General features: G+C 31.8%; 2 protein-coding genes across 5 annotated transcripts; one reads left to right on the top strand and one right to left on the bottom strand.

Annotated features, from left to right (window-relative positions):
* The first annotated feature begins 1,455 nt into the window (after window positions 1-1,455).
* LOC131848444 (probable cytosolic iron-sulfur protein assembly protein Ciao1) lies at window positions 1,456-6,170 on the top strand. Of its 3 annotated transcripts, XM_059198309.1 has the most exons (6): window positions 1,456-1,547; window positions 3,158-3,376; window positions 3,864-3,995; window positions 4,225-4,401; window positions 5,295-5,488; window positions 5,963-6,170. In XM_059198309.1, the coding sequence occupies exons 2-6, from the start codon at window positions 3,168-3,170 to the stop codon at window positions 6,145-6,147; spliced, it is 897 nt and encodes a 298-aa protein (XP_059054292.1). In that variant the 5' UTR covers window positions 1,456-1,547; window positions 3,158-3,167; the 3' UTR covers window positions 6,148-6,170. The 3 variants fall into 3 exon arrangements, with proteins under 3 accessions (XP_059054292.1, XP_059054294.1, XP_059054291.1); XM_059198311.1 differs by lacking the exon at window positions 3,158-3,376; XM_059198308.1 differs by lacking the exons at window positions 3,864-3,995; window positions 4,225-4,401; window positions 5,295-5,488; window positions 5,963-6,170 and adding exons at window positions 1,721-1,997; window positions 2,078-2,265 and having other exon boundaries at window positions 2,347-3,350.
* Window positions 6,171-6,206: 36 nt separating this feature from the next.
* LOC131848439 (homeobox protein 2-like) lies at window positions 6,207-25,185 on the bottom strand. 2 transcript variants are annotated; one of them, XM_059198297.1, is made up of 6 exons: window positions 24,815-25,185; window positions 10,754-10,912; window positions 9,073-10,429; window positions 8,137-8,800; window positions 6,597-7,574; window positions 6,207-6,512 (listed from the first exon to the last, which is right to left on the bottom strand). In XM_059198297.1, the coding sequence occupies exons 1-6, from the start codon at window positions 24,869-24,871 to the stop codon at window positions 6,461-6,463; spliced, it is 3,267 nt and encodes a 1,088-aa protein (XP_059054280.1). In that variant the 5' UTR covers window positions 24,872-25,185; the 3' UTR covers window positions 6,207-6,460. The 2 variants fall into 2 exon arrangements, with proteins under 2 accessions (XP_059054280.1, XP_059054278.1); XM_059198295.1 differs by having other exon boundaries at window positions 6,601-7,574.
* Window positions 25,186-26,025: the final 840 nt, after the last annotated feature.

The raw sequence follows: 26,025 nt of genomic DNA, 5'->3' as shown, positions 1-26,025 counted from the left end.
CCCATTTAATATTTGCCCACTAAAGTAACCACAAAGCGATAGCACAGATAACATAATATTACATAGCGATAGAAACAATTTTTATTAAACATTGTGGTACAATTTTTTAATTAATTTCATATTTTATGGTGCCATGGGGTTACCACTGATGTTGTTGATTCTTGTAAGCAAACTATATAGTTATATTTTAAGCTTCGATTATTAAGGGGGTCTTCCTATGTGATGGGTTGAAAAAATCGATTTTTTTTTTCATAAATTGCTCCCTTAACATGTCTAGAATACGGTAGTAAAGCTTCCGTTTTAAAGATGTGATGGGTTGAAAAAATCGATTTTTTTTTATATTTGTTTATACAAGTTTAGACACGTTTCTAAGACTTAAACAGGAAAAGGAGCAGGTAAACTTACTGATAAAGTTATCCAAGAAATTGCAAAATTCTACGGATTAGCAATTCGACGCCATCTAGATTCGCTTGAAGATATGAGAAAGGAAGTTTGGGCAACGTACTATCACAAATGTTCTTCTGATGAAAACCCTCAGCATCAATTTTGTCATTGGTGTAAATGGCTAAGAATACGGACCAATTTCATCATAAACCACCTCTAATTCCGCAAGTCCAAGCAAACCGGTTTTCGAAGATTTATTTTTAGAAAATTCATTCTGAAGTCGTTTTAAAGATACAATGAAGGTTTTCAGGTATAAAGAAAGAGCGGTTCGGAGCGGTGAGTTGTCGTTAAACAAGCCAGGATTGACTCAAGAGCTGAACAATCTGCTTTAAAAGAGTTTCACGACTCTATGGACCAGGCATCGCCGATTGAGAGTTTGATATTTTAATAGTTTTTAACGACTTGAAACTTTAAACGCGTTTTTCTCAAAACTGTGTTTTTCAAACTTTCCTCCATTGTATCTCAGAAACGGCTATTGTGTTATATGTAAACGCATGCTGAAAATTTTCATCTTTTTTTAAAACAAAAAACAAAACGCCTAATTTGCAACTTTTATTTCAAATGTCTATCAAAAATCCAATTTTTTTTATATTCATTTGATTATAGGTCATTCCGTGCTTAAGCCTACAAATTAAAACGCCGTTTTTTTTTTTTTCAGATAAGCCGATCTCGTGGAGACATGTTAACTCTAGTTTGACTGAATATTTTTAGCTGAAATTTTATATTTATACTGTCCAAAAAAAAATGAAAAAAATCGATTTTTTCAACCCATCACATAGGAAGACCCCCTTAAATTTATCCACATTCCTACAAATTTAGGGAGTAAACCCCTAATCTAGGATTGGTGCATTCCATTACCATCGATTGTCAATGTCATTTTATTATTATTTATTACATTACTAAATTGACTTGGCTGTATGAATATATACATTGCCTTTCTGAAAAGATGAAGATAATTTAAAACAATATTACATGACATATTGATTGACTTAACCGTACTTTGCAGACGACAGTCAGTATTAGTCAGTAACATTGACTAAGTTTAAATAAGTCTACTATATTTCATTAAATTAACCTCTAAGTCTAATATAAACATATATTTGGTAAGTATTATATTTAATTACAATATATTTTGTACCATAGAAGATTTAAAATTATAACTTATCTTTAAAGAATATCTATAAATAGATGTTTATACTATATCAATAATAAATTAAGAAGATTTGTCGACTTAAGCAATAATTACTTAAAAACTATTTAATATTTTGATGAACAGAATACCATGGCAAATTTAGATTTGTTGCAAACATTACATGGCCATAAAGGCATCGTTTGGAATGTAGCATGGCATCCATTAGGAAATATATTTGCATCTTGTGGTGAAGACAAAACAATAAAATTATGGAGCAAAGAAGGACTGGAATGGACTGTAAAAACAGTTCTTGTGGATGGCCATCAACGCACTATCAGAGAAGTAGCTTGGTCTCCATGTGGTAATTTTTTGGCATCGGCAAGCTTTGATGCTACTACTGCAATTTGGGACAAGAAAAGTGGTGTGTATAACAAATTAAATAACCAATCAATAACATAATGATATAAGTTGTTTATTATTACTTGCACTCTACTTTAATAGGTCAATTTGAATGTAATGCTACACTGGAAGGCCATGAAAATGAAGTTAAAAGTGTGGCATGGTCCCCATCTGGACAACTGTTAGCGACATGTGGTCGAGACAAATCAGTCTGGGTGTGGGAAGTTGCAGGAGAAGATGAATATGAGTGTGAATCAGTTCTCAATGCCCACAATCAAGATGTTAAAAAAGTTTGTTGATCTCTATATTTGTATGTTATACAATTTAAATTTAAATGGAATTTCAATTGATAAGATATATTGTATTTATAGGTTGCTTGGCATCCTTCACTAGATATCTTGGCATCGGCTTCATATGACAATACTATTAAATTGTACAAAGAAGATCTCCTAAACAATGATTGGACTTGTGTAGCTACACTTATCTCCCATGAGTCTACTGTATGGAGTTTAGCTTTTGATAAGACAGGGGAGCGCCTAGTTACTTGCAGTGATGATAAAACTGTTAAGATTTGGAAAGAATATAAGCCTGATAACCAGGAAGGTGTAGTGGTCGCAGACAAAGAATCCGTATGGAAATGTGTGTGTACATTATCAGGGTATCACACAAGATGTGTGTATGATGTTGCTTGGTGTCACAAAACAGGATTAATAGCTACAGCATGTGGGGATGATATTATAAGGATCTTCAAAGAGTCTGAAGACTCTGATCCTAATGCACCAACTTTTGAACTAATATGTACAAAATTAAATTCTCATTCACAAGATGTCAATTGTGTCACTTGGAATCCTACAGGAAGTCAAGAACTGTTATCTTGCAGTGATGATGGTGAAATTAGAATATGGAAATTTTCTGAGTAGGACTAATGTGGTTAAGAATTATGTGATAAAAATTATGTAACAAATAATTGTATAACTAAATTTAGTTGTTTGTAAATAAGGTTTTTGATTCCTTGAATATATATAAGGGAACAGATATTTTAGAAATAAACAAAATGTTATAGTCCATGTATTTTATTTATGCAAAGTTATTTAAAATATTGTTTTTCTATGATCACAATGATTAAAATTGCTATCTCAGTACAAAACATGAAAACCGTGAAAGTAATCTCTTAAATTTCAGTTCATATCTGATGCTTTTCAAATTAGGAAGATCAGTTAGTTCAAAGAAACTATTACTATTAAGTAACTTTTCATCTATTGTTACATCAAAAATGTCAAACGGCAAATTCCCTGGAGTGTCACTGGTGGATGTTGTATCGGTTCTTGAAAAGTTCGCACCCAAGGAGCTGTCAGAGAGTTGGGATAATACGGGCTTGTTGGTAGAACCATATTCTCCTAGGTAGGTACTATATGAAATTATATATGTATTTGGAAAAAACACATCCTAAATTAAGAACTTCTAACAGTTTTTGTGTACATAAAATAAATCGTTCAGCTTATCTTGTGACTAGATGGTGCTGTATTATTATTGGGATGGGCTTATCATTATCATATTTAAAGTTTAAGGTTAATAAAGTAAACCTTTATTATGACGGCCCCGGTAGTCTAACGGTTTAGCATACTTCACTTTCGATGGTCGCAGTTTCGCTTCCTCATATGGCGCAAACATTTGTATTCATTATGATTGTTTGTATCAGACTGGGTGTTTGTATGTATTTACAAGAAAAAATATCGTATTTATATCGTTGTCTAGTACCCATAACACAAGCTCTGCTTGCTGACGCTGTATTAATTATCCAGGGTTATTTATTTATTTCTATTTGTTTAGTCATTATATTATTTATTTGAATTCTTGAAATAAATTAATAATACACTACTTATTCCAGACCGGTAACCAAAATTTTATTGACAAATGACTTGACTGAAGATGTGGCTCTGGAAGCAGATGGTAAAGAATGTGAAATGATTATCTCATATCATCCTCCAATATTCGCGCCTCTTAAATCTGTTGTACAAAAGTGAGTAGTATTAACTTAAAATTTTACAAACCAGTAAGTACTACATTAATTATTTACAGATACAAATTTCTGTCTATTCTACAAAAATTTATACAGGTATTCAAAATTCACTAAGCTATTCCTAGTATACATTTTTAATTTGTGAATAGAATAAAAAAAAAGTACTGAAGAATTATTCACATTCAGTTAATTTTAGTGCATTATGTATAAATGTTTAATATTCTTTTAGGTCATGGAAAGAACGCGTATTGTCTTTACTGTTAGAAAAGCGGATATCGTTATACTCACCGCATACTAGTTGGGACTGTGTTAAAGGAGGTGTAAATGATTGGCTGGCTAGTCCTTTCTTGGTTGCAGAGTCTGCACCAATCATAACAAGGACTGACCCCTCTGTGGGTGCCGGAAGGTATGTAGTGATTTTATTATATATATATTTATATTTGATTATATTATAGTATTATCGAAGGCCTAAATTATATTTATTATGTCTCCAGCATTTTTTTATTCTTCTAAAAATAGAGTACAAGTAAAAAAGGCCGCGCGAAAACGTTATTTTAACGTTAATAAGTACTTGCAAATGTCATTTCTTGATAAATTGTAAAAATCCCTTAAATCTTAGAATGAACTAACAATTTATGTACAATAGATCACTGTGCTTAACACCCACAGGTACAGGTACAGGTCTTAACACCTGACAATAGCCAAAAACCCTCAAAAAGCAGCAACAATTCTTATATAGCTAAGATTGATCAGGTGCATCTTAAGTCTATGGTATGAATTCCTGCTCCTTAAGTCTATGACATTATGTATCTTGTTATAAAGGTTTCTTATCTGATACTTTAATACAACTGTCACGTATTTTTGCAACACATTGAAGCATTTTTAAATTTATTATGCCGACAGCTTTTATTGAAAACAAAATAAAATGAGGCTTTTTTTGGAGAAGTAAAGGAAAACGTGTAAAGCGGTTCACCACACCACTGTACATGTACCGCATAGTGGGTTTGATTCCTCCCATGGTGCAAACATTCGTATTCATGAGTATGATTGTTTGGCCTGGTTATTTACTATATTATGTATTTATTTACAAACAAAATAATTTAAATACTTCTATCAGTTATCCATAACACAAATTCTGCTTAGCTTGTAACTAGTTCACGTTGTCTTGATTATCCTGAGTTACAGAGAGTCCAGAGACATCAGTCAGATGTTAACTCTTCAATTCCTGGACGATATAGAAAACATAAAAAAAAACTTACTTATTAACTAGCAAATTTGAAAGAATTAATTTATTTTTAGGATATTGAAACTACAAACAGGCATATCGTTATCTGAAGCTATTTCGAAAGTGAAGGAAGTCACTGGTCTGCAGTACGTGCGTTTTGCTATAGGCAGAAATAAATTGTTATCTGATGAAGTTCGAACCGTAGCACTTTGCGCTGGCTCGGGCAGTTCCGTTTTAAAGGGAGTTGTTGCTGATCTTTATTTAACAGGTAAGAAATGCAACTTAATGTTAAGTAAGTTTATATCAGACGGAATCTATGGATTTGTTTTTGTTTACTTCTACTGATATACTGATCAATCTCTATGTTATAAGTAAATGTTCCTGTAATAAGTACCTAAGGCTCGGAAGACTATGTCTTCTTAACAACAAGCATAAATTACTTAAATGATTGATAAAAATATAATTGGCACATTGAACTTCCTATATCTAATTAATTTTTGTTATTTAATATGAAATAAAAAAATATTGTTCAGTAGAGAAAGTAAGAAAAGGCACAGAAATATAATCTGCCGAGTTAAACCAAAGATACTGGTCCAAACAACAAGAGCAAGTTTACCGATGGATTAAAAATAAACTATATATCTTGTCTAGATAAAATCCCGAAAAATATAGTTTGTTTGATATTTGTAATTATCATTAAATTGTCGAGATAAATGACAAGAATGTATATTGCTATTTTTAGGTGAAATGCTCCATCACGATGTCCTCGATGCTTCTCAAAAGGGAATATCTGTTATTTTAACAAACCATTCAGATTCCGAAAGAGGTTTCCTACGCATATTTTCGTCAGATCTACAAAATAGATTAGATAAGAAAGTACAAGTGCTCGTGAGCAACTGCGATAAGGACCCCTTAGTAACAGTGTAAAAATTACTCATTAAATTATGGAAAATAAAATTATAAACATTTATAATGTTGTAGTTTGTTTATTATTTCTATTACATATTTATAAATATACGGAATGTTATATTGTTAAAATTGGTTAAGATTATTTGACTTTTAGAAACTAACTCAATGTGAGATCATTGTTAACTAACCACACTAAACATAATACAATGCGTTCTACACAGTATACAGGATTCCGATGAATACAAAGATTCATAATTTGCTAAGACTAGTAACCTTATTACGTTACAATAGTTGGCAAGATCTTTGTATATGTATTTTTTTCTTCCATTTCTTATTTTCGTAATTCAGTCCATTTCGGTTCCATTGTCGATCTGGAAGCTGCACTGAAATTATGTTCATTTTTAATCAAGTAATATTTGAAGGCTTTTGTTACAATGTTTAATAAAACATGCATGCAGACGACTTACTTACGCAGTGGAGTTTTATCTAAATGTTTATTTATTGTTTTATATTCTTTCGGAGTTTCTTTATTATTTTCACTTGAAACTATCTTTCTTTTTGATGAGTTATGTCCAGATTTGATTTTACATATGGAAGATACAGTTCCTTTTTTATCATCGTAATTAATTACGTATTCGCTGCGTTTGGGCGTTTTATGGCTGCCTTTTTTTGGACTAAGATTTTTGTCTGGGCTATTTCCTTCTGTGTTATTAATTAGTTTCGTATTATACACGTTGGATGATTTTACATCAGATTTATGATTAGCTCTAGACGATTCTTTATTGACTTTATCTTGTGATGATTGTCTTGTACGATATTTGGAGGTATCTTTCTTTGTTTCATTATTTGTGTTAATGTTATTTGTAATATCATTTTTTATTTCTGCATGTGTTTTTTCAGGCTTAGATGGTTGATCATGAGAAGGCCGGCTTCGATTTTGTTGTCTCATTTTCGTTGAACTTACAGAGTCACTTTTGCATTCGGTTTCTGTTAGAATTTTATTAGAGTCGTGGTTGTTTCCATTTTGATTGTCAGTTTGATAATTAAGTGAATGCTCTGGCGTGACAAGTTTTTTTGTTCGGCGTGGTTGATGTTTCTTAATTGAAGATTCTTCTTGTTTTTTTTGCAGACTGTGAGTTTGATTTTCTGTTACAGATTTCGGTATTTTTGCAATATATTTTTCATTGGATTTCTGAGCGCATTGCAAATTTGTTTCATCTAATTTATGTTGTTTCCTATGTGTAGTAACATTTATTTTAGATGTATTTCGTCGTTGTTCTAACTGTACCTGTCGTTCTGAATCTTGAGTGCAATTGTTTGTTTCAGCTTTAATTTTTATATTAACATAATGTGGTATCTCATCTTCTGACGTGCTGGTTTTAGGCGTAGGTTTATTCCCTGGTGATTCGTTTCGTTTTCGCCCAATTTCTCGATTTTGTTTCAACCTGCAATATAAAAGGTTAATCTTTAATTTCAAGAAAATCTGATCGCATAGTATTTAATCTTCAAGGACTCTTCCACTTGCATGTGAAATTTTTGGTCGTTTGATACCCAAGCTTAATCGATAAAAAACTTTTAAGGAAGTTTAGTACATAGATTCTACTACATATATTTGCTCTTTGCTCTTGGAAGTGGTGCATGATCAGCATGTAAGGTGCAGGACCTTACATTATGACCATGCAACACTGCCAAGAATATTTCGTTTGCATAATAAGTATCTGTAATTTTTCCACTTCATATATTTCGATGTAATGCCACAGAAAGCGGTAACAAATTTTGTAGAGCACAGTATTAGAGTGGTATTCGTATTTAGATTATTATTCTCATTGTAATATGTATAGTTGCTGTTTTCTATTTTTATATTACTGTTGTTGACGCAGCATAAAATCGAGTCGAAATCCGATCGTCCATTCAAAATATATAAATAGCGCTACTACTGGCTTGATCAGACTATTATAATTAATAGATCATAGAAAAAATGTATATATGTATTATTTAATGAAATACCTTGGTGGAGGAGAATTTTTTCTTGTACTGTGCGAGTAATATTCTTGCTTATTTCGTGCTAAAGGTTCATGTCTATGACTCTTTGCTGGTTCCGAGCGACTTCGATTTTTATCGGAGTTTAAATCTACCTGTTTTCTGATCTTTGAACGCCGTGATTCATGATGAACATTTAATGGAGGATCAGATTTTTCTATTATGGGCTGTAGTACCGTTATGGATTCGGTTTCTTTAGATTTGTCGTATTTTGATCTTGGTCTTGGGGTGGGAACAGGAGCCAAGTTTGTTTTGAAGGGAATGTTTTGGTATTCAGCCATATCATCAGACTCTGCTTCGCTGTTACAAGCACTACTCGATATTTGTTTTATTAACTTAACAGATTTGAATATATTATTAATTTCATCAATTTGTGTAGTCAATGAATTTTCTGTAAACTTCGGTCTACTTTTATTTCTAGTCTTATCATCAATTCCAAAGTATGTCAGGTCACTGTCTCGAAGTTGTCTTGTCTTAGGTTTTGGAATCGGTGACATTTGCAATATATGCAATTTGTTGTTCATAGAACTACCTGGGCTGCTAATAGGTGGTTCTCTTTTAAGTACAGGCTCACTCGTCTCGTACTCTGAAGTATTTTTTGATATAGTCGAGCTATTGTATCTCGATGAACCTGAAATAGTAACAATTAGTAAATATAACAGACGGTACCATATTATGGTTATAAAGACATCTATTAGATATTGATTTGTGACATGATATATTACGATACGTATTTTCTGAATAATATTTGAGTTAAAAACAAAATGTAACATTATCATAAAAATCATAAACGTAAATGGGTATAAAATAATTAATGTAAATGTTAAAAAATAATTTATCACTATAGTACCTATTTAATTTTGAGTAAGTAATTTTAAAAATGCTTAAATCTATGCTACATACCTTTATTGATAGCTCTAAATGAATTGCTTGTATAGCTCGTATTAACTTCTCGAGAAAAATCTACGTTTGTTTGGTTGTTATATATTTTTTCTGATTGCAATTGCCTATTTATCAATGAAACACCCGTGGGAACACTTACATTACTACTTAATCTATCCTTATTTGAAAGATTATCCGTGATCCCAAATGGCATATTCTCTCCTAAAAGATATGGTTTGGGTTTGGGAATTTTGTTTTTGAGAATACTTTTTGTAGCTGCTGTATTCTCAAGTTCTTCAAATTCACCGATCTCACTATTATTACATATCAAAAAATCTGGATTTATTGTCGCAGAAACATCAGGCTTTTCGCCAAAAAGTGTAATTGGCTTTTCAAATGTACTTTTTATGGGCACAAAAGCGCTCCTTCTTTTCCGAAAATCATTTGAAGGCGGAGGTTTTTCATCTGTCGCTATTATATTTACTTTTCCTGATTCAGCAGCAAAATGTAATTCGGTCTTACAAAACTCAACCCTTTTTACTTTTCTTTCACCGTCGTCGTTACTGCTTACATTGTCTTCTTTTTCAATAGTTATAGGTACTGTTATTGATACCTTTCCTGATGATTGTAATGTAATATTATTTCCCATGTTTTCATCCATCACTGTGTCATATTCTTTGCATGGCTTTAACTGTGTACCTTTATACAACATGCTAGGTCTATTTTTAGAGAGCCAGTCTTTAAATGTTTCATCTTGATTATTTTGTTTTTTATCTTTTCTTTCCATAAATGCCGAATATGTATTGATTTCATCTGCGTGGTCGTTAACTCTTTCTGATGATTTACAAATACCGCTATCTGTAGAAGATTCCATAGCTAACGTATCGTTTTCATGCAAAATGGTTTCATTTAATGGACATGTGTCTTCAAAACTGTAACTCTTTCTTCTATTATTCCAATCATTACTTCCATTCAAAAGAGATTTGTATTTGAGAGTACTTAATGTTACCGGGGGATCTAATAGCGGTGATGCTCTGGACTTATTAGTCTTGTGATATTGAATATCACTGCTTTCTGAATCGTAAGAATATTTTCTATTAATATTCTTATGCGGTGATTGAACATCAAGATCTATTATACTGGCATTGTCTGTAGATGAGGATTCTTCACTTGGTAACCGTATTGAGCTGCCACTAGCTGCTCCTTTCCACTTAGACGGTTCAGATATTTCTGAATCATCTGGCTCTGTGACTTTATAATTTGTAGTTTCTAAATTTGAATCAGCCGCTAATTCTAGTGGAGTTGATGATAATTCTAAAGGTTTGGTAATTGTGGGAAATGATTGTGAATCTAAGAAATTGAACCCGGAAGAAAGTACCTGAAAAAAATATCACAAATTACTTATTATATAGTCACATCAGGGAATATATATCTATGTTTAATATTATTATGAACGAACTGCCCGCCCCGCCTTCCGACAGATGTAAGGACATGTAATATACTTACATATAAACGTTCCTCACGTATCACTTTTTCTACATATTGCTAAAATGTGTTGCTTAGATTAAAAGATCAAAATGTGCAGAGAGCAAGAGCGACTTTATTATATACTATGTAAAAATGTTTTTTGTCAACTTGATTATTCTTAACCCAATATTAAACACTAAGTACTCAGAAAATAAAAAAAAAATAAAAATCATACCCTCCGAGAGGAGTGAAGCATGTAAGAGGAGGCTGGTATGCCCGGCCCGGCGGAGGAGTGGTAGGCGGCGCGCATAACCCGGACGTGAGAACCGGGTCCGTTCGCCTGGAGAACCTCCATTGCACGAGCTACTCTACGTGTCACGCCACCTTCTGTCACCTATAAAGAGAATAATTAAGATCATTCTATGTATCATTATGACTACCTATCTCGATAAAGGAGTCTAATATATACCTTAATTAATAATATACCACATCAGGTCAACCACACACGCTCCTCCGTGGAAACGATCGTGATTGAATAGACACGATTGCTAATTGATCTGACTTCATGCTAATTCTGTCATCCTCCATTGGTGCCCCGTCGGAGTATATTCTTAGCACTGACGGGTGCATCAAATAGTATTCATCCATCAAAAATTATTTACGTTCCTTGGTCTTACTTGCCTTGGTTTCGTTTATAGCAATGCCTCTGAATATTCCGTGATAAAAAGTAGTTCTGACTTGGTCAGTCAACACATAACTTGTTTCACCATAATGATGGTTGCTACATCTATTGCATATCTTGAGAAAACTCAAAGCAACTTTAAACGATTTTTAAATTTTAGAATCTATTTTTATTTCATTCTATGTTTATGTAATATTTTCTAAATATTTTGAAAATCGGTGTAGGTCGTACCTATCTAAAAAAATTAAACGTAGGATTAGGAGGATAATAGGATAGGGAGTAGGTGAATTTTTCTACCCATATTTTAATACCGCGTTACTTGAGCTGTTTCATATATTGTAAATATTTTTTTATTTATTCTTTATTGCACTTTTAAAAATTGTACAATTTGGCGAGCTTAATGCCATATGGCATTCTCTACCAGCTAACCATTAGGTAAGAACAGAAAGCGGTTGATGGTGCTTGACGGCAATAGTGGGAAAGGACTAACCTATAATTTTACCTAACATAATATTTAAATATCTACCAAATTAATAGATAATATTAATTTACAATAATATAAACGCTGTGATCTATGCCCGACTGTATCGACCTTCATGTCCCTGGAAACCATCATGCATCATCAGCCCAAGTGACCTAATTTCATGTAAATTCATTCATTGACACTACCATCGCTCAGAAACCCTGTCTACCTACTAACGTGTTTACCGCCATTTAAAGTCGCTACAGTTATCCCACTGATATTCTTATGTAATACTCATGGTTCAGTAAATGTTTGATTGTGGTATATGCCATTTTATAAAAAGTTAAGTATACCCTAAGGATATACAAACTGTAACTACCAGCTATTTATATGACATAATGCTACAGTTAAAACGAGGACAGCATTTTTACCGCATGTTAAGTGTAGATAAAATACTGTACCAGAGTACTGGACAGTTATAATAACAGTTTTCTGTGAGTGTGACCATCAAAAACTCACCGTCATGAATATTTCATTATGCGATATACATTACCTATGTACCTACCTATTGTAATAAAAACAAACTCATTCATAATTTATACATTTCTTAAATATTTGACTGATGTTTCTAGGTTGTCATTATTGAAATGTACAGTTATGTGTAAGTACACTTATTATATCTACTAAAGCAGGAGAATGACACAGTAGCCAATTTTTTATAATTGGTATGTTGACATTAATTATTAAAAAAAAAACAGAACCGCTAAAGTGCGAGCCGATCTCTCACATCGATGGTTCCGAACAAAAATGATGCAGGTATGAATATGTAATGGGTAATAATGTTACCTACAAAAACAAATTTTATTATTGTACCATATATATGTATATATGGTACAATAATAAAATTTATTTTTATTTTATGTACTTATCTATTACAAATAGATGCTTGGAATTAACGCCAATTATTAAAATTTCCTTGATTTAGACCAAATATGACTATAAATATAATCTAATAAATAATATAATAAATAATCTAAGTTTGTAGAAAGTTTATTATTTCTCAAAAACTGTGGTAGTTAGAAATGGTCTACTTTCTGTAGGTAATATTTCTATATTACGCCTACTTTATCAACAGTAAGTGTTATATATAAAATATCTAATCATATTTTTGTACGTTTAAGTGAATAGATTATATTGCTCATTTTTATGGATATTATCACTGAATTTCGGCTTCATATAGTCCTCACTTAGCATTTTATAGGCATATACATGCAATGCTCTTTACGTAAAAACTGATCCAGGGATAATAACCTCTTTAGCGTTAACGGTATGTACTTTGCAGTAGGCATTTATATAATTACAGGCATTTTAAGGAAACGAGAAGTAATTCTCTTAAGGTCGAACGTTATTTAGTGATTATAAAAACGGATTTACAAAGTAAATGTAGCAAGAATACGTATATATCCGTAATAATATAACAGTGTACGTACGTATGTATATCTGATCTGCACTAGTCGCGGCCTTCGTATTAGCTATTGTATTTATTTGTTACAGTGACGTGATCTCAGATGTGGGGGCGAAATGAAATTGCAATGTGGAGATTGTAATCTTTCCAATGAACGTCTCACTTTTGTGGTTTTGAGTGGGTGTCGAACATATATCAATGTAATATTTATGACATTTTGAGAGGTTTCTATTAAATAAATATGTTGTTAGTGAGGTATAGGTATACGTATACCCGATGCAAATAATGAAATTGAACAATGTAAGATGTTGAACAAAATAACTAGTATCATTTGTAAATGAAACACAGATTAACGACTATTGTTACAGATATAACTGTACAGGTAAAGATTTAAGCGATCGATACCATTGACACTACCTCTCTCTCTCTAAAAGTAGGGTGGTGAAAAAAATTAGTGTTGACTGAATAATATTTAAATAACTAATTACATATTTAAATAATATTACGTTATCCTGTTTTAGTGCGAACTGTCAAACGTGGAAAGTTAAGTTAGTTGTGCAATTTTATTATCCTTTCGTTTTATCTATACCTTTAGAAATGTGATAAAGTTGAATGAAATCGGTTAATCGTTCTAAAGGTAAGGTCAAGTAAAATCTTACACACATACAAATATCCTTATATAAGGAAGATTTAGTATATGTGTAAGATAATGAGAGGGTTGATACTACTACTACTAATCATATGTAGGTATCTACTACATATGGTTTTAGTGACATACAATACATTCCTTCTTTTTAGTGTTATTGTTTATTTATTGGTGCACTACAATATTAATTGTAGCTACTACCGGCAGCCTTTTACCAACTATAATATTGGATCAAGGCGAATTATTTTAGTAGATATATAAAATGACGTCAGCCGTATTATCGAACGCCGACCAAGACCAGAAGTAAGGTCGCTACCGCAACCTACTGCCTCAAGATCTCACTTCAGAAGTTGATGGTAATAGACGTTTTGACCTCCTCGTTTAGGCATAATAGGCACTAATAATATAATAAATAGTTGATGCGATAAATGACTATCAATAATATGTATAAATAAATTAGTTTTCAATAAGTTACAAAAAAATATAAAATCATATTGACTGTTCTTTAGTGTGTAGATCATATTAATACCTGCACAATAGTTTCGACAATTCTGTACAAATTTTAACGGATTCTTGATAACAGTAAAAAATATTGTCTAATGTCGATTCCGAACTAAATAATTATATAATGAAAGATGTCTTTTATTCTAGAATAAAATTAGAAAATATTTAAATGTACTTTAATATTTGACAATAAAGTTTTAAACTAGGCCGTTGTCGGCATATAATCGATTAAATTACAATATGTAAATTGAAATTTAAAATAGCATGTTATGACACGTATTGTACATGGAGTGGGGGCCTATGACGTGGCGTATATATGCGGTCGTCGACACGTACATACAACCTTCGAGAGTTCGAGAGCAAAGCTATCATGCCTACTGATTTTTCATTAGAAACTCCACGGGAAAATACTAATTAGGTGCCTACGTATACTCTGATTAAACATGATTCATCAAAGTACCTATATGGCTATAATTTATTTACCTTGATTTGATATAAGTAGACAGATATTTAATGGAACCATAGAAAAAATTTTTAACGTTAATACTTAACTTATCATCATCATTTCTATGATGAAACTAAACAAATAAAGATAGTAATTATTTGTTTAGTGGGAGTCAATAAGTAGGTAACTCTTAACTTTTGAATAAATGAGATTACCTACTATTCGAATACGGCATATATGTAGATAATAATTATACCAGTTCGAAATTTTAATAACTGGAGATTTCAAAAGAAGTTTGGCTATTATAGCCATAAAAATAAATAATACTTTTTAACAAAAAAGCATCTAAATTGCTAGAAATAAAATAATAAAATCTAAAACTACGAAATTGTAAAATTTTCGGGGTTTTGTTAATTGTTTGGCAATGATTTTTCAATTATAGAGCATTGATCTCTATTACCTCATGACCAACAGAAAATCAAATTTTGAAATTCAATGCAATTTTATAATTGTGTAAGTATTGAAATCTGTATTCCTGTGATACAGTTTGAATGCTGAATTGCATGAATTCCCGAATATATGTAATTGTAATCCTTTTAGTCATAGTCGTACTATATATGTCGCATAAACAGTTAGTAATAAATATGTTTTATTTAAGCATAGATAAGGATAATCAATAGAATCAACGGTATTGATTCATCGCACTGGTTTATGACGTATACGAAGACGTACAAGACTTGTTACGATTCATCAAAAGACCAGGTTTTCTTGCGTTCTTAGTATAATCAACACCGACTCAGCGTTTTTTCCTCAGCACATAATTTATTGGCGAGGAAGTGTAGAAGTTAATAAAGACTTAAGAATTATAAAAGAATCTTTGTTACATAAGACATATAGCTTAACTCGTACCTTTTGTGTTGATCAGAGACTGGACCGCAAAAGTTTTTACCAATTATTATATTACAATGGATCCCAATTCATAGAAATAAATGGCGGGATATGCTAGTTTCATTTATATTTATACTTGTTTTATTAGTTAGGTATATCTTTGGAGGGGTTAGAGAATTATATATATCATATCACCCTTGTCATTTAGGGGTACAAAATAATCTGCGACCTATTCTCAGATCTACCATATATTCAAGAAGAATATTGGTCTTGTCGGGAGTGTTGGATCAATTCGAATCCAAAGACTATTCTCTGTACCACCTATGGTTGATTTGTAGAAAATAACGCATGATGTTAAGTTAATCAAATGTAGGTACTATTACTTTTTGTACTGTTAGCATTAAAGTTAAATAAATAACCAAATCCTCTGAAAACTACAGTGATAATTTCTTAACTTCATCATTATTCTCTGGTACCCGCTAGCATATACCGTTAGCGCAGGTGGGAGCACCATTTCATAATAATCCATAATAAAAACCTGTTATCCATTGCAACGTAGTGACTTTTCAGTGTGAATTTAGTAGATGGGCAGTTGTCACTTACTCAAAGTTACTTATTTTGCAATGTGAAATTAAGATTTCGTTACGGCACGCAATTAAGCTTAAAACAATACAGCGGAGGTAATCGTAGGTGTCATGACCAATTTAAGTAACCGACGTCAAAAGAGAGATATGTTTCTGAAAAAAATCGATAAGAACGTAGATTAAGGGTTCTGTCTTCCAATTCAATCACTTAAATGACGGATGCTATGTGTATATTTTGTGGATTTAACAGGAAATTTCTACATAGAGATTTGCATTGGTTCGTATAGATACTACCTATACAGATAGATAGATCGATAGATGCTATAGGTAATTACACAGAAAAGTGCAAAAGATATCTAAAATGTTTTTTCAAAAAGTTTTCTTTCCATTAAACCTGCAAATGAGCGGATATGCGAGAATCTATTAATTTAGGTTTCTGAAGTATATATAATACTTCAGAAATAAAAAAAATTCATAACGAGGTGGGTAATCCACAAGAATGGTCATGGGTGTCACACAGTATCTACTGTTATAACAAAACCATGAAACAAAAAACATACTTCAGTTATCATGGTAAGAACAAAAACCCATTATCTAAATTTTCAATTGCACGCGAAAGACACAAATATAGTGTTGATTTGTGATTGCTTTTTATGTTGATTGAAAAGTTTTCCCTCTTAGGCTCTTACTAAATATGTTGCTTAGTGAAATAACAATAAAAGTAACTATTTATTAGCATAAGAAAGTTGTATGTACTACCAAATATTTATTTACATTGATTGATTAGGAATCGCAATGGGTATATTGCACAATTAACATGAAATATTGCAAGCAATGAAAAAATTGTTAGCATTATGAATCATTTGCTGTAATTATATTCACTGGGTATCTTAATTTTTAGAGTAGGTAGGTAAATGTTCTTTTATTTTCAATCCTAGTATGTTAATTTTATGGTTATACCTACCCCTTTTTACGAAAATTGCACCGACTCAGGAGTATGAAATTTCAGGAATTTTCAAGGAAAATGCTAGTATTTTTTAAACATTATGCATAAAAATACGATAATAAAAACAAAACACGCTACCATGTATTTGACACACATACGCATATAGCTACTTTATTGTTATTGTTAATTAGTGATCAAATTGAGATTAGATTAATATTGTACAGACAAACAATAATAATCTAATCTCAATTTGACCACAGTCTTACTGAATGTTAAATTTCGAGCACTAGTAGTATAATAATAGAAACTTCATAGTGATGAGTTCATAGTAGGTAACACAAATAAGAGATACAGCGCAACGGAAAATGCGCTGAAGGTAGGGCGCAGGCGCGGGCAACCTCGCGGCGCGGCGTGGCAGTACGGCCTTAGCACAGGATTTCCGGCAACTTGCACATGAACCGCGAATCCAAACAGCAAAGCCGAGCCAACAACCTCTCGCGAATAGTGAAGTATCACGCTTCGTTAATTTAATAACAGTATGATTACCCCGTTGCCGGTGACGGAACTAGCTATCTGAAATTCTTGTTTGGAGCTCTCCGAATTTAAGTAATTTGCAACTAACAGGAAATTAAATGAAGATAATTTAGTAGATAGATGATATGACAGAAGGTTCTCTGCACTATTTTTTTATTGTACAACATGACTAGTACCTACTGTACTAAACCAACTTGATATGAATTTAATGAATAGCCGAATAATAGTTTCAATGTTCTGTATCTATACAGTAGATACAGCTCTACTAACAAGAAAATACTATCACTGTAGTGTTTTTGCTGCGATAAGCAACTCAGGTTATAGATTAATGTATATGTCACAATTAGTTAAAATCTAATGTACGTCGGTACTATGTTGCAATGGCTACTTGTAGTGGAGGATCTACTTTTAAGGAGATAAGAACACTCTCCTGAATTTATGTTACAGATCACATGATTTACTGAGTAGTTATCCGTACTATTCATGAATTTGAACATTTACTGTGATGTAGGCACATGTTTATGTTCGATGTAGAATAGTGTCGATAATCAGTTAGTTTATGCAGTCTTGAGTAAATTTTTAGCGCTATATTTTCTCTATTCCGCGTTATCGCGACATTGAACAACTGGTTTCTAAATATCAGGGGGAATGAATGTGTATTTTTTGCACAATCAGATTATTTAATAAATTCATAAGTCGTGCCGTTGCATTACGAAGTAACTAAGTATAGCTAATGTCACCTGCGTAGTTTAGTTATCTACATATATGTCAAATACTACCGCATTATCTATACAGAATTCCGCCGTAAATCCTAACTAAATATAAGAATATAAAATAATTGTACCGTTAAAGGTATGTTCTAACTAGCACAAGTTGTGAGAAATCGTCAAAATCTTTCCTCAATCAAATTTAGTTTTGCTTTTGGATTCGAAGCTGTATTTGATTATATTGATAGGATAAGGAAATCCTAGGTTATTCTATGCCTTTAACTAAATTAATTACTTCATGGGTACTTATCATAATAAGAACGTAGCAAGCAGTTTAGGAGTAGCTCTTCTCTAGTTGTATGTTAGTTTATACTTACATTACATATGTACCTACATACTGTGAAGATAGGTACAACGAAAACTATCGTAATGTATAAATATCAACAACAACTATCATAATGGAAGAAAAAAGACTATAAATACATCTAGACACGCGGCAGCGTGTCAAGCCGAGTTTCAAGTAAACTGGCCTGCAGCACCGTGTGTATATTTACACGAACCATTTGGAGCCACTTTTGACCCCCTCATAACTCAAAAACTCTTTCACACAAACCTATCAAATTTGGTTCATATATTGAGACTTGCGAGATAAATATGTGTTCCAAATTTCATAAACATATCTCAAACGGTTATTTAGATATTAATGTCCAAAAATCGTCATTTTTATCACTGATCAACTATAGATCAAAATTATAACCCACTTCCAGATGACCTAGGAAGTTCAAATTTGGTATGCAGATAGGTAATTAGGTGAATATAAAGGAAAAAATCTGAAACTGGTAAATTGTTATCATTTTACTACAATTTTTCACTTTAATTGATTCTATTTCAACTTATACTGGACGAATACTAAAATTCTATGAAAACGTCGATAGCCACCAATTGACATTGATCCCTGGCGAAAAATCTCATCTTGTACTGGACCGAAAGTAATATTGTATGAAAACGTCGATCATTACCAATTTACGTTGACCCCTTCACATCAGTGTCGATAACTAGCAAACTTCAAATATTGCATTGAGCGGTAAACACTAGTTGCTATAATTAAGATTCTGTCTAAAATATACTCGTACTTATAACTAGGAGTATAGTCGAATTTCGTATTTATTATGTTATTAACTGAGATTTGGTATTAATTATTGTTTCAATATTTAGCGCACATCGATAGTGTAAAATCATTATTTTTATAAATAATTATTAAATAATAGGCATTTCGGTATAGGGCGCCGCGGCGGCGCCGTGTGGGGGCGGTGCGATAAAACTCAATGTTTTGTTTCTGGATATCTAACCTATAAGGTTGCGATTTATGCTACGAAATTTATAGCTTTCTTAAATTATACTTATATATTTGTGATTATATTATTATTACATTATTTTAGTAAATACGTATGGTATAGACAATAGTTTAAACCAAAAATTAATAACAATTTTAGTATAGTTATAAGTAGGAATGTACAGTTAACTCGAGAATGAGAACTTATTGGTAACAAATTGTTTTCTTGAGAATTCAATAGATAACAGTCAATATGTTACATAATCATCTTTACGAACTATAACGTGTCAATAACAAGTTTCAGATATTAAATAATGTATATGTTGACAGGGAACAATTCCGTATTTGCTTAACATATGCTATTACTATCCACAAATCACAAGGCCTTAGTTTTGGCAGTCCTCTTCTCAACATAGCCTCCTCTATATTTTATAAAAGGCAGGTTTACGTTGGACTCTTCAGAGTTAAAACCTTAGATGGGGTACGTCTTAACAATTTTGATCCAAGTCACGAGAGCTCTATTGTAGAGTACAACCATCTGTGGACGTTATACCGCCCCGATTTGCCCAAAAATTCCTGATACTGAATTGGCATTGCACTTGAACATTTAAAAGTTACAAGAAAATATAGAAAATAACACAAAAAAAAGACAATTATACCCCGTAAATATACGAAAATACAGTAATTTATCAAAAATAATTTGGTATTAATTTAGTTATAAATAAGTACCTCGTATAATTTATGTACAAAAAGTAATGATATCCCATCAAAAACATAAATGTGAAATGATAGCCGAGTTTAATATTATGATATATGCCTTGATTGTTGACTTCTACGACAAAAGAGATGAGATCTAAATGGGTGCCAAGTTCAATGGTCTGTCCTGAAATGTATTTATAACAATATAAAATATCATTTCTTCTTATAACTTAGGATAATATACTGTAGCCTAAGGTCTAACTTGGCCAGTTCTCATATACCAATTATTACTTTCTATTGCTAGTTACTACTAATATTAAAATAGGAACCGACAAGTAACATGTTTAGAACTTGCGAAGGCTACAGTATATTATCCTAAGTTATAAGAAGAAATGATATTTTATATTGTTATAAATACATTTCAGGACAGACCATTGAACTTGGCACCCATTTAGATCTCATCTCTTTTGTCGTAGAAGTCAACAATCAAGGCATATATCATAATATTAAACTCGGCTATCATTTCACATTTATGTTTTTGATGGGATATATTATACACGACTGTACCTACATACTTTTAAGTAACACCTTCGCACTTAAACAAAAAGCACTGATCATGACTTTTTGTCACGGTCGGTGTTATTTACTTTTTTATATGTAGGTTGAACCTATCTACTTAGAGCAGGGATTCTTAGTAATAATCGACCCCCACGCTTCCACCCTTAATTACCATCGCTTGTGAATTTATCACGAAATCTTGAATTGGCCTGGTGCCGAAACCGTAACGTATATGAGACCAAATCTAGTTGAAAGTATTTCCATTAAAAAATCCATCCTCCATTTGAAAATACATTCGAACTCTGTTTACATTTCACGAAGATATTGATTACCACACCTACATATATCTAAATAAAAGTGCCAAATGACAGTCACAAAAAAAATCTACTATTTTGATAAAAAGATATATCTATCTACTAAAATGATCTAGTTTGAGTACCTGTATGTATACTACTTTATATCTACTGTTACCGGTAAATTATAACTTCTAATTAAGCTGTCGATTATCTTGTTTAAACTTGGCAGTCATATAAAAAATAATATAAAGTTATACATTAATAGACGATAGATATTAAAGTTGTAGTTCGGCAAGCTTTGTAATTGAATTCATTGCAACGTTATAGGAAGTGGTTTCACAATATAATTCATTATACAGTATATTTCATTTTGACAAAGACCAAAACGTAAGATACCTAATAACAATCTTAGTGACGATATACTTCGAATATGTGATGTAGACATGTATATATCTACGTATCTATATAAATGTGTGTGTAATAACTTCTATGTGGATATACATTAAACAAACCTATGTTGATCAAGGCTGAAATATAAAAAGAAAATAATAGCACCTACGGTCTGCCAAAATTGCATAAACAAAAGAAACAAATAAATGCCAGTTTCTATAAATCTATTTCAGAAACGTAAATTAGATACCAACTACATAAGAATATCTGTAGGATTCTAATCACTCTAATATTATTTACACTACTGTTATCTTTGTGTAAATCGATTGAATTTAGAAATTTACGAAGAGACTTATTATTACGAAGCTTCATTTCAATTTGAAACCTACATACCTATAATGTATTTATTATTTATTTACACATATAATCAGCAGGCAGATAATATAATTCTACCTGCATCCCGTGGCTATGCCCACGTGAATTTAGTTTTAGAGTATCTTATGTCATCAAGGCTGAATGGTCCAGTAGTGTAGGTACCAAACAACGTATTTGAAACGTTTAGTCGTTAACGTGTGATTGAATAACAAATATACACACATATTGCGTGTTACAAATATTTAATTTACATTTATACACACTTTATAATACTAGACGAAGTGCACGCTAGAATACCTAAACTAGGTTAAAATTGATTACCTCTGTTGTTGGCACATTTATATTGTAATTTCCTAACATAGTTTATATGTTGTTTACTAATATAATATGAATGGATATCTTAAATAAATGAGTTGAAATTAATTTAGCATAGAATCCCATGTATTAATTAAATTATTGTAAACTTAGTAAAAGTTTAACTTCACGGCGCTGTTGATTGAGATTAAATTAACAAGTATTCTGTGTCACAACACCGCCAACTTGGTTGGATTAAATTTGGTACACATATAGATCATATTCTAGATGCCACAATAGTACCTATAGTTTTACCTCAATTACAGAGAGATGATGCGCGGAGAGATGACAACCAGCAGTGTTTACGTGAAAGAATATCACAGACGTCTATCCTCAAAAAGTTAATTTTTATTAGCAGTAAGAAATAGCAAAGACGGGATTTCTAACTATCGGTATTCTGGATCTACACTCACTACATAGATATCATATGCCGAAAGTGACAGAAAAGTGGTAATTAAGGTTTGTAGTATATAAAGATAGTATTACAGAAGTTACTGTGATGTAATTCTACATTCAACCAAACAGGAACAAATAAATATGTAGGTACATATCGGTAGCTTCCTCACGTCTCACGGCTTTCACCGCTCGTTAAGGTAATTGAGATTGCTATTGTGTCTACAGACAGAATCAGTATATTTCCTTCCTGACAATAATACCACCAGGTACTAAAATCTACTTATAAATGTTACCTCATAGTACATTTTACAAGCTAATTCGTCTCACGTCTGGTAATATATTTGTTTTAATATGTAAAATAACGGTTTTGTTATATTGTGAGTAGGTACTGACAGTTAATATAATATAAAATAAATACCTACGATTTATATCTTATACCAGAATAGTGGCTAACACTAATGTGGCACGTCTGATGGTAGAAGATTATCGTTATCTTACAATTATTAGATATGTATATCGTAATGTTGTGATTCCAAAAATGCATACAGACTGAAAAATTTGGTATTACTAATACACTATCTAACAACACTGAAATCTTGCAATATGTAAGTTTGCAGTAACTAGATACGTATAACTTTAATTATATTATTGTAGATTATATTAGAAACGATGCTATAAAAGACATCAACGTGCAACAAGGATAATGGGATAGCTTCATGAATGGATTTGTTTGTTTGTTTATACTACCTACATTCAGTACAACGTATAGAACACATAATTACATAATAAAAAGTAATTTTATTATAAACGTGTAAGCTTAGATAATGTTTGTAATAATTCTCCAAAGAAATTTGTTGAATTTCCCTATGTAAACAGTAGCGTATGGCAATATGCGAACACTATAAATCTTTTTATTTTATGAAAAACCTTTGTTTGGTACATATTTATCTATATATAGTAAATGTAAATGTTTAGTAAGATTTTCAGACTTTTGTTATACCGTCACGGCGGGATAACTTGTGATAGTAAAAGAGTAAAAAGTAGTGTCATACAATTTATATTGATAATAGATTAAATACCATAATAAATTAATATAATTATGAAACAGAGGAAATAAATGGTGAGCAAGGGGACATAGATTTTCATAAACACATCGATATATTTCATTTAGCAATGGTCCAAAACAAATTTTAAGATTTCAATATTAATCCATTCTGTTTCTCTCATATCATCAGAAGAGTACACAGTTTAGTAAGTTATTAGCGCGAATAAATACCTAATTTATTTTATGTATTAAGTAATGTGTTAGTCGATGATATTTTTACCCAAATTATAAAGTAGACATAGGTATTTTTAAATGCTGAATGTAGTCCCTATTTAATGAATTTACGACATGTTGTGAAAATTATAAAAGTATCAATGGCGATCGCATATAACTGCAAATCCCCGAAAAAAATGAAGAACAAAGAAAAAACTGGTGAACCGGACTAGACTGGTTTTGGTAAGAAGGTTCCTTTCCACATTGAACTTTACTTCTGGGATGCACAAGTGCTATTTTCGACATTCATAAATAAATTTAAACCTACAGCAAAAGAAGGCATGACGCTTAAGTTTTAACACCGTATAAGGAAACGACAAGTTCATTCTTTTGGCAATGACCGCTTGTTTAATCGGAAGACCGTAATACCAGGAATAGTTCGCGATAGCTACACACAAAAATCGACAGCTATATATATACTAAGAACTTACTGTAGGTACCTACTAAATCACATAAATGCAACAACGGCAATTTTTATGCAATAGTCATAACGTAGAAAGCTCTTGTATATGTCTTGTTCATTGTAAGTAGGTGGGTACGTATTTATAACTGAATACACATAAATAAATTAATTTGAATAGAAATATTTTGTACATTATTAAATAAAAATTATTATATTACAATAATTGATTTTGTGTACAAAATATTTTTTGATTTATTATTCGGTAAGGTGTGCTGTGCTGCTCGGAGGGGTAGCCGGTGGATGTCCTCACCTTTCCATATTCGGCAGTTCCAGCCCACTCCCGCCGCCATTGACCTGCTACTTCCATTTCAGTGAGTGGTGTCGGTCGTGCGATCGCTGCAGCTACACTCGGGTTCGCCGGTGTTCGGTCGCCGTCGCGCGCGGTCACGTCAATACAGTGTGCCGGCTCGAAGCTTACTAATGCGCGAGCGCAACTCACCCCACCCACTTGTCTTTTAGGCCACAAAACAAATTTGAATATCGTTATTGCCTTCCGTTGGCAAAAAACTATACTTGATGTCAACGCCCACTCTCGATTTTAAGGTACCTATTACTTATCCTGCCACCCAGACGCATGTGTTCGCGGCCCACGCTATACGTGACGATTGCATCAAGAACCAAATGGTGATTAGTTTAGCTTAGTGCAATATGCTACCTACTGAAAACATTCAGGGTTATAGTGTATAAACAAATAATCAATGTATTTATTAAAGGTTGCTCATTTCTAGAATGAATTGCCCAATTGTTTGTATATTCACTCCACACCCTTGTTTACCTTATTATTAACACAATATGAATTGATATTTTAAAATAAAAATAAAATCTTCAAGCTTACACTTGGTTGGTTAAATTTTCAATTATTTAATATATGGATATGCAATTATTTTTATTTGGTAATAAAGAATAATTGCATAGATCAGATAAAAACAATTATATCATTTTATTATTTAAAATTTATTTGGTAATTTGATACATAACATTAAACAATAATTGAATACTACTAATACTATACATCACCTATATTAAGAAAACAAATTAGCAATGAATATATGCACATTTAATAAAAAATTAAGTTTGTGATAGTCAAACTGATTTTTATGATCAAAATATTCTTACATACAATTTTAATTCATTTAATATCAGCAGTTAATTATAATAGCCTGTTTTTTATTGTAATTAAACATAGTAAATTCTTATCAAAATGAGAAATCTTAATAGAAATTGATTGCAATTGAACTGTCATAAAGTGCCATGTATTTTAAATTGCATTTTATATAATAGTATTTTTGATATGAAAATATTAGTACTAATAAATCTAATAATGTCAATAAGACCTTTTTAGATGATCTATATATATATCTAAAATGTATGTGTTACACTTCCTTAGTTCCATAATTTCTAGTACAGGATGACTCTTGTCTTTGCTTCTTATATTTCTACATCTTTGAAATACCGCTACAA

The sequence above is a fragment of the Achroia grisella genome, unplaced genomic scaffold (assembly GCF_030625045.1).
Source record: "Achroia grisella isolate CSIRO2021 unplaced genomic scaffold, CSIRO_AGI_Agris_v1 utg558, whole genome shotgun sequence".
NCBI lineage: Eukaryota > Metazoa > Arthropoda > Insecta > Lepidoptera > Pyralidae > Achroia > Achroia grisella.
Note: the sequence above shows the minus strand (reverse complement) of the source record. Positions and strands in the feature narration are given on the sequence as shown.

Bases quoted from the DNA above. Each gene is read 5' to 3' on its own strand.
- LOC131848444 (XM_059198308.1), top strand. From the start codon at position 1,727: ATGGCAAATTTAGATTTGTTGCAAACATTACATGGCCATAAAGGCATC. The intron at 1,998-2,077 runs GTGTGTATAACA...CTACTTTAATAG, and splicing joins AATTTGGGACAAGAAAAGTG to GTCAATTTGAATGTAATGCT. The intron at 2,266-2,346 runs GTTTGTTGATCT...TTGTATTTATAG, and splicing joins ACAATCAAGATGTTAAAAAA to GTTGCTTGGCATCCTTCACT.
- LOC131848439 (XM_059198295.1), bottom strand. From the start codon at position 24,871: ATGGAAGTAGCAGGTCAATGGCGGCGGGAGTGGGCTGGAACTGCCGAA. The intron at 10,913-24,814 runs GTGAGGACATCC...TTCTCTTTATAG, and splicing joins GAACTGCCGAATATGGAAAG to GTGACAGAAGGTGGCGTGAC. The intron at 8,801-9,072 runs GTATGTAGCATA...TTACTATTTCAG, and splicing joins ATTTAGAGCTATCAATAAAG to GTTCATCGAGATACAATAGC.